A 14526-nucleotide genomic window follows, 5' to 3' on the forward strand; every position below is an offset into this window, starting at 1 on the left:
GTGAGAATGTGACACCATCCCTTCCCACAGCGCTCTGGGCTGCAGCTCTGCTGGCTGGATGTTATTTTAGTGGCTGTGCCTCCCTCCCATGCTGTCCCAGGGCCCGGGAGCCGCGGCTCTGACGCCCGGTGAGCCCGAGGCTTATTCATGTTCAGGAATGGGAGGGTCAGGGCCATCGACACACACCAGCATCCTGCTGCCTATTATTTCCTGCCAGCCCTGGCGTTGCACCAAGCCCTAACATGACAGGTGGATGGAGTTCACAAGGAAATCATGTCATGGGCCAGTTTTCCAGGAAAGCTGTTAACTCTATTCACAAACCCAGGCCTTCAGATGGAAAGGGAACGTGGCTGAGAAGAGGCGGTGAAGGGCTGTTCTGCTGCTATTGATGTTTTTGTCCCAGATTATTCACTGACATCTCTTGCTGCAGCACAGAAATCTTTACCTCTGCACAGTGCCTATACCTTCAAGAGAAGATTGTGGCTGAATGCCTTTTAACTTAAAAAACCATGGGGACACTGCCTCTGCAAATCCCATGTGGGCATTTGATGTCAGTCAGGCTGCAAAAGATGATAAAAGAATCTGCCTTTTGCTGAGCTAAATGCTTCCTGGGAAACAGAAAATAAATATGAGGTGAGGATCTAAGACCAATGTTAACCTGGGGATTTAAAATATTTTATAAGAATGAAACTGAGGATAAAGTCCAGGATGTATCAGAAACAAGACTTACATATTTTTAAAAGTCTCCAAGGCACATTTACTATCCTTTCATTACTTCATGCAGTGTCCAACATCTGCAGTTGTATGTTCTTCTCTTTCTTTCCTCTTTTTCTGTTTTTAAAATGTAGTAATTTTGATATTAGTATAGAAAGCACAGAAGAAGAGTTAAGAGGAAAGGCAATCAATGCAAAAGAAGTGTTTTTCAAAATTGCCATGTTTGCTACAAATGCAAATTTTAGGATGCACAAAGTCAGGACAATAGGATTCCGACTGGCTGCTCACAAGAGGAAGGATTAGGTCCTTTGTCATGTTAATAGTGACATCAACAACCTGAATAAAAGCCAAAAATTCAAGTTGATTTTGCAGTTTAAGACCATTGTTCTCCCACACGGTTTAGCCTGTAAGATATAGTCTACACACAGATTTCTGCCAGAATTGATAGTTTTCACATCATACAGTGCAGTTCTTGATATGTAATGTACTTCAATATATAAAAGCCCTTCATGACTGGATAATATTTACACTGATATAGCTAAAATGTCATACAAGCTAGAGGCAACAAAGGTATTGGAAATATAAAAGCAAAATAATATCTGTCAATGCTTAGAGGTACTGGTAATATCTATGCAAAATGATGGCTGACAATATTGTTCTGCTCTTCTTATTTTGCAGCCCATTGTAAAAACAAATTTGGTAAAACCTGCTAATGATATACACCAACTTCCACCTCAGATACCAAAGGAGCAGTAACCCTGGATTTGACTCTGGATAAGCAAAGCTGAGGCAGGAACACGGGATATTCCAGAGGGTTTGTTCCTGCTCTGACTCTTCCGGATGCTGATGAGCCTCTCAGGCCTCTCTTCGTTCCACACTCCGAGCTGGTTCCTTTTCTCTGGAGCTGCAGTAACACTGCACATTTGGTGTTTGGTAACAGGAGCTCTCCCAAGTGTTCATGGCAGAGAAACTTAATTCTTGACACAAGTCCATGAAACTAACCTTTCTTTCTCTCTCTATTTTTTTTTAACCTGGAAAATTATGGTATTAGAGCCAGAGTCATGTACAAAACACAACACGTGAAATGACTGGAGAATTGTAAATTGGGCGTTTTGACTTGAACAAAATCTAAGCATTGTCATACCAATCTGATTATTATTTTAAAATACTGTCCCAGGCTATAACTGTCTTTGTGTACAATAGCAATACAGGGTGTAGTTACAGACACAATTTCCTGTGCTTAGGCTTTGCAATTATTATTTAAGATTACTGTAACATTTGCCCAGAGCACCAGCGCAATTCCTCTATTAGATAATTTTCTATCCTTGTGAGGGCAGTTTTGCTTGTGCAGTGCTGCCAGGGCTTTCAGGAAGGGATAGACAAGCAATTGTGACAATAAAATTTGCACCAGCTCCCACCCAGCCTCTCCCAGAACTGAAACACCATTTGTGGCATTCAAAGCCTTTTCACACCAGAAGGGAAGGTGTTTCTGAGCTAGAAAGTCACTTTGATCTCCACAGGGTTGCATCCTTCTGCTTCTCAGATTCCCATGAGAAACACCAAGCAGCAATCATGGAGTTCCAGTTGGCTTTGCATCAAAGACTTGGTGCACTGCAGCACCCAGCACCCAGGCATGAAACTCCAAATCAATCCAGATTAGGTCATGGGGCTCAAAATTTGAAGCAGAAATTTTGGTTGGGCTTTAAGAGCTGAAAAGGATGTGTTGTTCCTGGGTGTGTAGAGAGAGAGGATAATAATGAAAATATCTAAAATAAATAGATTTGCAAGAAGAAAAAAGCACAGACTGTGAGACATGGGTAGGATGTCATCACTGGTCAGTCAGAAAAGATGCTACTACTGCTTCAGACTGGCCCAAAATCAATGCAAATAAATCATGGGAGAAAAGTCAGTTCCTAAGGCCACGTGAACACTTAGCAATGAAACCTTTGAAAACACCTTCAACAGCCTAAAAATCTCTGCCTGAACTGCTCACAACCTCTGCTTTGCTCCTGCAGGAGACCAGGATCAGGTGCTGGGATTCTCCCACATAAAATTACTGTTTTGCTCCTCTGACTGAAGGACAAACAAGCCTGACTTTGTGCACAGCCTTTCATTTGCTTCTTGGGATGAAGATGCTTGTGCATGCACCTCATCTCTGAAGGAACAGACGATGCCGCTGAGCTCAGCAGCCCCTCTCACCCAGAGGCCTCCCAGCCCGCCCAGTTAGGTGGTGCTCAGGAGACCAAGGTGTGCCTGAAGCTTTGCTGTGCCAGGGTCACATCCAGGGTCACTGCAATGTGTCTGTCCCTGCACACAGGCTGGGTAATGCCCAGGTGCTCACAATTAGCAAGGCAGAGGGTGGCCCAGGAACTCTGCTGTGTCCTTGCCTATGCACTGCAAAATTCAAATAGAGCAGAGATAAGGAAAGGGAAATCATCTCCAGTAGCAGCAGAGCAACTCTTACTCACTCCTATTTACCTTTCCTGAAAAAAAGCTGCTCCAAAACCCTCATCATTTCCATTCCACTGAGTTTGGCTTTTCTTTTTTGACTTGGAGCTGAGCCTCACCTTGTACCTCTACCTTCCTTTCACAGCAAGCTCAGCTGTATCACAGTGATGGCCAAAGGAGAACCCATGTGTGGGAAAGACTTCTGGAGAGGGCAATGGGCAGCTCCTGCTCTGGGCTCAGCCTAGGAACCATGGAGCCAAGCTGCCATACACTTAGTGGAAATCACTGCATCTCTACAGTCCCTGCAGTTCTCTCCTCAGCAGCCCCCAAAATTCCACTGACAAAAAAAGAAATGGGGAGGGGAGAGAAGGAGTCAGAAAAACTATTGTGTTCCCAGGGAGGGAAAAAGATGAACAGCTCTATTTAGCTTATCCAGCTTTGCTGATGTCAATCACTTCTCTCATTTTAAACAGGAAAGACACCACTTTAGTCCACCTGTTCCATTATTTATCATGCTATGCGTTTCCCATGAATTGTCACTCATGCAAAACCTGTACATTGTAAGGGGACACCCTAATATTTTTAATGACCTTAAGCAAAGTGATTGACACTAGACACCAGTGTCAGATGTTCTGGTGACGCAACATGTTCTCCTAGCAGCAGGAAAGCTTCCTGCCGTGATTAAGTGAGGGCTATGGAAGTGCTAAAATGTGTTGTCAGCTTTCCTCTGATGCAAGTGATTTTATTATAGCGTCTGGTAACCATGGAGTGTGGCAACGCAAATACTGACCCCAAACATCCCCTCCTGCACATATAGCTCACTCTATTTAAAACACAAGGTGCAGCTTGCAAATCCAGGGATAAGTTATGGATGTAACAAGCTTAAACCATGGAGGGCAGAGGAAATGGTGGCACCTAAGCCAGAATTCTTGGGTGGTTTCAGCAGGAGAAGTATAGGGATCCAGGATGAGCTGCAGAAGGAACCCCCTGCAGCGCCTCTTTGGCAGGTGGGCTCTGCAGCAGCATCACCAAAACTGTCCTGGCTGCCAGAGGCTCTGAGGGCAAAGAGAAGACACAGGCCTGTCTCACCTTGGTAGTGGAAAGCAAAAATAACACCCAGCCCTTCTGAGTCTGGAGAAAGTAAGGAGGAAATTAAAAGAGAGGAAAAATAGAAAGAGGGCTCCATGCAACCCCTTTGCCTTCTCATACACACCAGGGTGGAAACCTGTGACTCAGCTCAGCACCACCTGTCCTTCAAGGAGAAATCGTGTTCTGGTTTGCTTCAATTTGGGACAAGCCTCTCAACAATCCATTAACTGAGAAAAATTGGAAGACCTCTACAACACAAGAGTTGCAGAATCAACACCTCAGCCACAAGTGGGGGACACCTGGCACCTGCTTTTCATGAAGATTTGTAATCCCAAAGCTCAGTCAGCAAACACTACACATAGCTTTGCTTCCACAAGTTATTATTAATAGTTATGTCTCAAACTGACTGTGACAGTGAGTGTCTGCAGAACTGTCTGCTATGATTTTTCAATAACAGAGCTGTTAATCAAGCTGCAGAGGGTTGGACTATCAAACCAAAGTCCACAGGCTGCAGAGGTTTTTGTAAGAGATCAGCAGTACATGTGTTCACAGTTATTGTCACAGGGGTTGTTCTACAAAAATAAAAATATAAAGTAGTCAGAGTTGAAGATACAAGCTATCTTGATAGCAATAAAGAAATATTTTCTAAAGGTTCAGCAGCACTGGATATTATTTTAATGAAATTTATTTTTTAATTTTATAGCAAAATAATCAAAAGTGCTAAACCTGACCACTTAATTTACAAAAAAAGTCTCATGTTTTAAGCTATGATCATACCTTGTTATTTATGTTAAACAATATAATTACACATTTCTACTGATTTCTATTCAATACTGAAACAAAATCAATATTAGTTGGTTTAAAAAAGGGGGAAAGTACCACAGGTATTGGGATGGGGAAGTTACATAAAATATAAGAATCAGCTTATTGAGAAAATTGCAATGTGTTCTTATTGCTTTTTTTTTTTTTTCCAGCTACAGTTTAAGTCCCAGATACTCTGGCCATAAGCTTGTAGTCACTTCAAATGCTATGACTTCTCCTTTGGTCAAATGTCAGTGTTTTAAGGAGACCTCTGGCATTTCAAGTCAATTCAAATTATTTTCTCAGTTCCCACACGTTCCCTTTCCAACACATTTTTCAGCATGTTGTAGAATGCAGTTAGGATGGTTGCAGTTATGTGACACAGTTTTCTGTGAAGGAAAAATGGGTTTTCCTCTGTCTTGAAAAGAATCACTACCAAGTCTGCAGTAAGAAATATATTGAGAGCACTTGAGAGTTGCTACAAGTATTTCTTAATCCATTCAATTTTCATTTCAGTTTGTTTCCACAGTTAAATTAAAACCTGCAATCTCTCCTACTGATAAATAGCCAAGTTGACTTACAAAGGTTCTGCCTTCTGTCCAGCCTTCCCCTGGCTGCCTTTAGCCAAACAAGGTTCGCTGGTTTGCCACGAGCGCTGTCTGGCTCTCCCGCCTCTTTGCTTTCTTCTTGTGCTGCCTGATCTTCCAGCACACGGCGCTGGAAGCCAGCAGAACGAGTCCTGAGGACAAGAGGACCAGGCCAAAGACGGAGATGATGGATCCATGGGAGTTGAAGATGTATGCCACGGCAGTGACCACGGTGCCGGCGATCAGGATGACCACGCCGAAGGGAATGGTGCAGCGGTAGCAGGAGAGCTCTGCTCCCCCCGTGGCTGCCGTCAGCTGGCACTCACTGACCAGAGGAATGGTGGTTATCACACAGTCATTGTTGTTACTCTTCTCTGTGGGCACAGAATCAGGGTGCTTTGGGGTGCCCAGGATCTCTTTGATAGGCTCGTTTGTCATCTTGATTGTCTTGACTCGGCCCGTTCTTAGGCTAGAGCAGGCTCTGCTGAGCTCGTGCTGCACTGTGGAGAGAAGAGCATGAGTTCTACCAATAATTACCAATTATTTATAAGACAAATGGGGACACAGAAGTATCCCCTTGGGATCACAAACAACCAGACATTCAGGCCCCACAAGGAGTTATGCACAAGATCAACAGTGACATGACTGATTGTGAAGGATCTGAATCACTTTTTGTAGTAGTCAACAATATGTATGTAAGTTCTGGAAATAACAGAGTCACAGACCAAGACAGACACCAGCATTAAAGTGTTGTGGGCCAAATCTTACATTAAGTTACATCCTAAAGTCAGTATTTCTGGACATAATTTAGATTTCAATGGCATTATGTTTTCTCACAACAAGGTGAAGTTCACACACAGTTTTGATTTTCGCTTACAGACTTTTCACACAGTTTCTTTATACACCTACACACAAAATATTACACAGATTTGCTCCACTGCACATCCCAATAACATGGTCAAGTACTAGCCCAGCAAAAACCAGGATGAACAGTGAGCTCTTTCTCAGTGCAAGTGCTACTTAGGGAAAAAATTCAAATCGTCATGACAAGGTGTAGATGTGGGGGGAGTGGGGATGCAAATTCCTGCACTCGGCTCAGCTCAAGGCTAGTGAACCTCCATATCAATGCCAGACTGACAGCTTGCCATTTACACTGGCTTCAAGCAAAAGCAACAGGTCTCGTAAATCCATGAAATTACATTCCTGTTACTGTGGGAGGTAGATTTACCATCATATTCACTCATCTCAGATACAGCAGGTTGTTTTCCTCCTGTTTCCAGACCGTAAACACACTCTCAGTCCTGATGGCATGCTCAGTTTAACTGCATCTGCACAAGACACAAATACCTTCTGGCTCTGGGCCCAGGGAATAATCAGAGCCCACCTGCTCAGAGCAAGAGGAGCTAATAGCTCTGCACCATTCCAGAGCTCAGCCTTGTCTCTGGGGCTCTGGTGATGTGGGGTGACTCTGGGGCCTGCAGTGAGCTTTGCCAACACCGAGGCTGCCATGGATGTGCTGTCCTGGACCCAGCTCAGTGCACCCCAACACACACTGCAGAGATTGGGACACTGGGGAGCCACTGGGGAGCCACTGGCTGTCCTGCTGTGAGCAGCTCCCAGGACTCCTCCACCACTCTGGCGTGGGCTGTGCCGCTGTTGCTCTCATGAGCAGCATGATATGCAGCTCAGAGAACAAGGAAGAGCGTTGGCAATGCAGTAATGCTTTTATCACTTTTATCACCTTCACATCTGTGACTAGGAAGTTAATTGCCAGATACTAGTATTCTCCTTTTCCTTTCCCACCACTCCACCCTTGTTGCTAAGATATATTCGCTCATTGTGGAGAGCCCTTGGTTTTATATCTCAGTACCTCCTATAACCGAAAACTGTGGGTTTTACAAGAAAGGATTTCACTCTTTTTAAAAAAACACAAGCACAAACAGGCTAAATGCTGGATATAGAATGTTTGCATACAAAGTCCCCTTGAAGCCTCAATTGAGAAGAAAAGCCCAGATCTGGTTTGCTAAAGCTTTTGTTCTACTTCTCTGGGAAGAGTGCTCAGCTCTCTGTTGTATCTGCTGTGCAGAGCTGCCTGTGGGCTCAGGCCTGCCAGAGGAGCCTGTCCTTGCTGGGCACACACAACACACCCAAGCACACACAGTGACAGCCCAAGAGGCATCAGGCACACACTGAAACACACTGATCATCAGGAAAAACTTTTATACTGTGAGGGTTACTGAGCACTGGAACCTAGTGAAGTTTTGGAGCCTACCCTTGAGATAATCCAAAGCCATCTGCACAGTCAGCATTGCCTAGGTGCTGAGCAACAGGGGGTTCAGACCATATGACCCCCAGAAGTCCCTTCTAACCATGACCATTCGATGATTCTGCCTGTTTCTCTGAGAGTACTCGGTATCTCCAAGGGCAAGAAAGGGATTTGTTCAGTGCTTATCAGACAAAACAAGTGTTATATCTGTGCTGACACCTCAGATATCCTAAATTCTCCTAGGTTCGGTAGCTGTGTTCTTTGAATCATAAAGCATGGGTAAATGCCCTTTAAATCAGACAGAAAGAGGCCAGGAAAGCCATGGGTTTGCTCTCGAGTGTCCTTAATCTGTACCCATGTGGATCTGAGCCCAAGTTCTGCATTTTCAATAGTGATTGACACAGCAGAGAGACGTACACTGGTGCCATTATGTTTCTGCACTACTTATCCATAAAACATTACAGAAGTTCAGCATAACATAAGAATGGGGTCCCCAAATGTCACCTTTTTTGATCTTACCATTCAATTAGTGTAAAATTCTATTATCAAATTTGAGGGAGAAAAAATTTAAATATTTTGCATATAAAAGGTCTGTTGGCTCAAATACACTGCAATACCTATATAGAAGTCCAAGTACTCTAAAAGTCACTGAAATAGGGAAACTGCCAAATAACTTGAAAAAGCCCATAATAAGCATTATTATTCTGAAAAATTTTAACCTTTAATCAAAATGTATTTACTCCTGTCTCTAAAGTCCTTGTCCCTCTGCTTCAGCTGCATCTTCAATGAGCATTAAATTCTCCTAGACCTCCTATACAGAGATTTGTGAAGAAAGGAGATATATTTATACAGTCAAATTTAACAGGAATAAAAAAAATATTCTAATCTATAATAATTAAGTCAATGGCAAAATATCTGTTGATTTCTGAGGAGCATGGTTTTTTTCTGGAATAGGATGCAAGAAGGCAAGCATTCATATAAAACAAATAAACAACACTCTACTGAAATACTATTAAATTAAATAAACAACAGAACCTATTTGAAGTGTGAGCAAAGGTATCTAGCCCTAGAAAAAAGGGCACTGGATCCTTATTGCCAGCAAAGTCACTTCTGACTTAAGCCAACAGGTGATTTGGTTCAAGTTTCAGGGTAAGAAATTTAGGCAAAGACACCCAGCAACACCAGCATCCTCTCACTAATCATACCACAAGTACTATCTTAAGGAGCTGCTTTGAGTTGGAGGAAGAATGTGCTTCTGTGGCAATCCGTGGCTAACCCTGGGTAAAGGGGAGAGAAAAATTTTAGCCACTAATAAGGGTAAATTTAGATTTATCAAAAAGATATTAAATCCATCAGCTTGCACACCTACCAGATCCAGGAGAAATCCATGGTAAAAGAGTGCTGAAGATGTCTTGTGTGACAATTCAAGGCAGAAAGAGCTGCTCAAGTCTTTGAAGTGTCAGATATTGCTGAATGATGAACTGGAGGTGACAATATTCTAGCATGGAAGTTTCCTACAAGAAAAGTTGTTGGATATTTATCAGCTTCTTAAGAATAAAAGTCATGAGTGTAAAGCTTCTGCTGTGGGCTGACTCCTGCTCCTAACCTAACCAAAGCAGGAGATGTTCTCCCTCTGGCTCTCCTAGTGGCCTCTGCCTCTTTCCTTGGAAGCAGCCACCCATTTCTAGCCCAACGTAACATTTTCCTTTGATGCTGTGACGTCCCAGTAGTGAGTATCATAATGCAGTCAAGTCCCCCAGAAAGAGCCAGGAGAAGGCAATGCCGAAGAAATACTGTAGATAAAAATCTTATTTAACTTAATTTCTATTGCTCACTTGACCTGTGTGAATAATGATTCAGAATACATGGGAGTTTGTCTCTTCTATGAGTCCAATTTCTTTGAGCAAATCACTCCATCTCCCTGCTCCTCAGACTTCCTAGCTGTGAACTGACTGTGACAACACACCACTAAAAAAACCTGTTAGATCTCTTCCACTATAAGAAAACCTAAGTAATATAATCCCAAAAACTCAGAATAAAAAAAGGCAGACTTACACAGTCCAAGAACTCTCAGTAATAAATACAAGTCCACTATATTTACTATTGTTCATTTCTGTTCTTGGATTTTTAAAAACAAGATTCTTAACTCCAAGAGGGACAAGGAGGACTCTGCAGCAGGGCAGTGACAACTCTGCAGAGAGCAGAGCAATGGAAATTGTTATCAACTGCAGAAACAGCTGTGAAGTCACCAGGCAGCTGGGCAAAACTCACGAAGCAGCAGATTTATGTTGCTAATCTTATTTGACACCCTTTCTAGAAGTGCATGATCAGGGAAGATTATTTCAACATGGAAGCAGGAGTCCTAAGTGGGGATGAGAGTAAATTCACGAGAATAAGTTTGTATAACATTAAACTTTAAGGGTTTTTCTAAGTTATTTAGATCCTACTAACATTTCACAAACACAAACATTCACAGGCACAAACTGCTGCTGTTCTCCAGAAGATCCTTGGAATAAGCCTGTGACATTGCCAAAGTATATTTAGCTGATTATTGATGTTAGCTAACAATAAGGAAGTCTACTTGTTTATCTCATTGATTATATTCTTTTCCACAGGACCTAGCAATTAGTTAACTTTCTGAAAAGTTTGGAGGGAATGCAGGAAAAAAAATCCTGACTTCAGATAAATAATCTAGATTTCATTAAAACAAATGCAGACCTCTGAAATGTGCTTGCAGTCAACTTCTACTTGGATTACAGCAAGGTTACATTTGTTTGAAAGCTCTTCCCAGCACAATTGTGCCCCCTAAGACACTCTGCCAGCATCTTGCTTGAAAAAAATTATTTGCTAGTCAGTTATTTATTTGTATTTATCCCAGACTGCACACAGTTTAGATATTTTTATTTTAAATTAATGTCTTTATAAAAAATTCTGACAGAGCAACCTTAGAGTTGAAATTTCTTCCCTTCTCCTTCCCCCTCTCACCACAAAACTGAGAAGCAGAAACACATGAAATCTCTACATGAAGCTTCCAGCGTTTTAACTGTGAATCATTTCAATGTGGTGCTCTCTCAGGAGGCTTCCTACATATGGAGTATCTCTGTGCGAGGGCAAAGAGCTACTACAACCCTTTCCTCTTTTTCATATTTTACTTATAACCAGTGGGACACATTTGAGTTTTCTGCCTTCAAGCTCTGGACCAGATTCTCTCTATTTTACACAACACTTCAGGCACCCTTTTTTGCTTATGTAAAATCCCAATAAATCATAACGCTCACACTTCACACTATGGCTATGCATTAAAGTGACTACGAAAAATAGCCTCTGTCCCGAGAGGAGAGCCTGAATTCACTCAGAATTCAACAGACTACAGTAATCCTCAACACAATCCCGCAGCTCTGCCCCAGGTGAACACTCCTGGAAATACACAACCAGAATTTGTACTTACAAGACTCCAGGACCATGTCCAGAGCTACAGAGGCAGCAAAAGAACACATTGCCTCCAAACCAGCTGCCTCAGGATGCAGTTTCTCTCACCAAGTTTCTCCCACCAAGTTTTTAAGTAAAATCATGAGCAGATTTAAACTCTCGCACCTTTTTCGTTTTCCCGACATAGCCGGGGTGTAGGATGGGCGCCAACCCAACCCCTCCACAAACCAACTCTGTTATGTGCCAGTTGCAAAACTTTCAAACGCGCCTGCTGCACGCCACACACGCACCTGGGCTACAATCCTCCGTGTCACGCCTGTCCCTGAGTACCTCTGCAAGAGAGCAGAGAGGCGAGCAGGCGGGGAAAGCCCTGTGCACGAACAGCCCTGCGGTACCGGGGAGGCAGCGCTCCGGGGACACCGACCCGCACCGGGAGCGGCTCCGGCTGCCGAGCCCCCCGACTGCTGGAAGCGGGGACAGCCCTGTGCCGGAGCGGAGCCCGAGCAGCCCGGCCGCCCCGGGGAGCCGGGCACGGGAGCCAGAGCCCCGCGGGCACGGGAGCCGGAGCTCCACGGGCACGGGAGCCAGAGCCCCGCGGGCACGGGAGCCGGAGCTCCGCGGGCACCTGAGCCGGAGCTCCACAGGCACGGGAGCCGGAGCTCCATGGGCACCGGGAGCCGGAGCTCCACGGGCACGGGAGCCGGAGCTCCGCGGGCACCTGAGCCGGAGCTCCGCGGGCACCGGAGCCGGAGCCTCGCAGGCACCGGGAGCCGGAGTTCCACGGGCACCGGGAGCCGGAGTTCCACGGGCACCGGAGCCGGAGCTCCGCGGGCACCGGAGCCGGAGTTCCACGGGCACCGGAGCCGGCGGGGGCGCGGCCGCGGGGCGTGGGGTCCGGGGCTGCCAGCGAGCTGAGCCGTGCCAGTCCATGCCACAGGCTGGGCCAGTGTGCCACAGCATGGGCTAGTGTGCCATAGCACGGGCCAGTGTGCCATAGCACGGGCCAGTGTGCCATAGCATGGGCTAGAGTGCCATAGCGAGCCGTGCCTAGCGAAGCCGAGCCGTGCCTTACCTCCCGGAGGCCGGGCGGGACTGCGGCTGCCACCAGCCCGCAGGCAGCATAAGAGGGGATGCAGCTCGCCGCACAAGGGACTGTAAACAAAGTTCTCGGTGAGAGCGAAACAATTAAGGGACCGGAGCAAATTCAGCGGCGGGAGCTGCGGCCGGCGGGGCGGCAGCGGGACGGTCCCGCTGGGCGGGGGGGCCGGGAGGGTGTCCGGGCTGGGCCGGCCGGGGGCCGGGCCTCTCCCTCCGCCCCGCGCTGCTCACAGCCCGGCACAGGGATGCGCACGGCGGGGACGGCACCAGGGCAGGCTCCGCATCGCGCCCTGCCCGCGGCAGGTCACACACACGGGCCGGGGGCGCGTCCTGCAGCCCCCTCTGCCCTCCCGCAGCCCCTCTGCCCTCCTCCAGCCCCCTCTGCCCTCCTCCAGCCCCCTCTGCCACCCTCCAGCCCCCTCTGCCCTCCCGCAGCCCCCTCTGCCCTCCCGCAGCCCCTTCTCTCCAGCCCCCTCTGCCCTCCCGCAGCCCCTCTGCCCTCCTCCAGCCCCCTCTGCCCTCCTCCAGCCCCCTCTGCCCTCCCGCAGCCCCCTCTGCCCTCCTCCAGCCCCCTCTGCCCTCCTCCAGCCCCTCTGCCCTCCCGCAGCCCCCTCTCTCCAGCTCCCTCTGCCCTCCTGCGCACCCAGCCCCGGGCGGTGTTAGGGCCATCCCGGCTGCAGCAGTGTGGGTGAGGGTCAGTACCTGTCCTGAGCTCGCTGGGTGGCCGTGCTGGGTCACTTGGAAGCACAGTCCCTGCCAAAGTCCAGATGAACCCTAGCTCAACTGCTCAGGAATTAAAGGAGGAGGAATATAGCTCCAGATGGCATTCTTAAAGGATAAAGTTTTATGTATCATTTAGAAATATTTTAACTGGCTTTTCTAAGCTTTAATTACTTATTTTTGCAGCACATCAAATACTACAGGGGTTTGGACAGGATGGGTGTGGGTGTGTGTTAATTTTTTACCATGATTTCTGTTACTTCAGACAAAAAGCAGACAAATTATGCTTTTAAGTCTTGTAAAAGGACATATATGAATTTTGTGGTTAAGCTCAAACAAAGTTTATATTTAAAAGGCACTATTTTATCAATGATTGATAAAAGAACAGTGCACCAGATGTATTTAATCAGCCACTCTGAAAGCATGCATGTACTTTTGACTCCCAGGGTGAAATCCTGGCCTCACAGAAATTAATGGCAAAACTTCCACCAACTTCACAGGGGCCAGGATTTCATCCTGTGTGTTGTTAAGAACTGCCCAGTGACAGAGACCCCGCCAAGGGTTCATCTCCAGACAAATCAACCAGGTTCTGGAAAAGCTTCACAGCTTTATGCAAGAAACTGTCATTTTTTCCCCCACTTGCTGGTGCTCCCATCAAATACATCAGCATTTGAGCAGAAATGACAAAGAAACTGGATCTGAGGAGAACTCCATTAAGCAGGATCTCTTGACCATTGTCTGGTCCTTCCCAATGCAGGCAGCCATGTCTGTAATATCTTTATTAGACTTTGCAAGTTCCACCTCAAAAATAACCAGGTTTCCCACTCTTCCTGTTGGAGACTACAAGCCTTATTCTTTTGATATCTAGGAACTTTGTTTTTAGCTGAATGGGTTCATAGACAATTATACATGGGCAAGTAAATGTTTGGCTGAAGAAGCTACTCTCTCTTTTGGCAATTAATCCTCTAATGCCCTAAGAGGGAGAAATTAAACTCTCTCAGGCTTGTTTTCAATCATTTTTTCAGATGTCTTACCAACTTCTTCCATGGAAGTGCAACTATTTTCCTGGCCTACTAGAAATACTAACATTTCAAAATTTTCTCCTGATTGTTCAGGATGTCTGTTTTTTCCCCCAGTATCAGTTTCATTTTTCACTTTATATCAGAAATTCTTGCTGTTTGTACATGTGTGCATGACCTAAATTTCACCCCATTCCTGTTACATCAGTTCCTCTCTAGTCCTTCCAGTTTAGTATTTAGTCCTCCTATGTTGACAGAGAACCTCCCTCTCAGGCTTACACCATCCACAGCTCCACTAGTACATTCTTATTTTTTTCATGCCAACTCTATTACTGAAAGTATTACATAAAATACT

The 14526-nt window shown here is 45.7% G+C and overlaps 1 protein-coding gene across 4 annotated transcripts; it reads right to left on the reverse strand.

Moving 5' to 3' along the window:
* Positions 1-1013: 1013 nt before the first annotated feature.
* On the reverse strand, positions 1014-13331 carry TMEM100 (transmembrane protein 100). Of its 4 annotated transcripts, XM_071451369.1 has the most exons (4): positions 13135-13331; positions 12407-12486; positions 9275-9419; positions 1014-6139 (listed from the first exon to the last, which is right to left on the reverse strand). In XM_071451369.1, the coding sequence occupies exon 4, from the start codon at positions 6075-6077 to the stop codon at positions 5673-5675; it is 405 nt and encodes a 134-aa protein (XP_071307470.1). In that variant the 5' UTR covers positions 6078-6139; positions 9275-9419; positions 12407-12486; positions 13135-13331; the 3' UTR covers positions 1014-5672. The 4 variants fall into 4 exon arrangements, with proteins under 4 accessions (XP_071307470.1, XP_071307471.1, XP_071307472.1 ...); XM_071451370.1 differs by lacking the exon at positions 12407-12486; XM_071451371.1 differs by lacking the exon at positions 13135-13331 and having other exon boundaries at positions 1014-6134; positions 12407-12729.
* Between the last annotated feature and the right edge of the window lie 1195 nt (positions 13332-14526).

Source organism: Agelaius tricolor, unplaced genomic scaffold (assembly GCF_023055355.1).
Source record: "Agelaius tricolor isolate 1412-34295 unplaced genomic scaffold, bAgeTri1.0.p SCAF_32, whole genome shotgun sequence".
Taxonomy (NCBI): Eukaryota; Metazoa; Chordata; class Aves; order Passeriformes; family Icteridae; genus Agelaius; species Agelaius tricolor.

Bases quoted from the DNA above. Each gene is read 5' to 3' on its own strand.
- TMEM100 (XM_071451370.1), bottom strand. From the start codon at position 6,077: ATGACAAACGAGCCTATCAAAGAGATCCTGGGCACCCCAAAGCACCCT.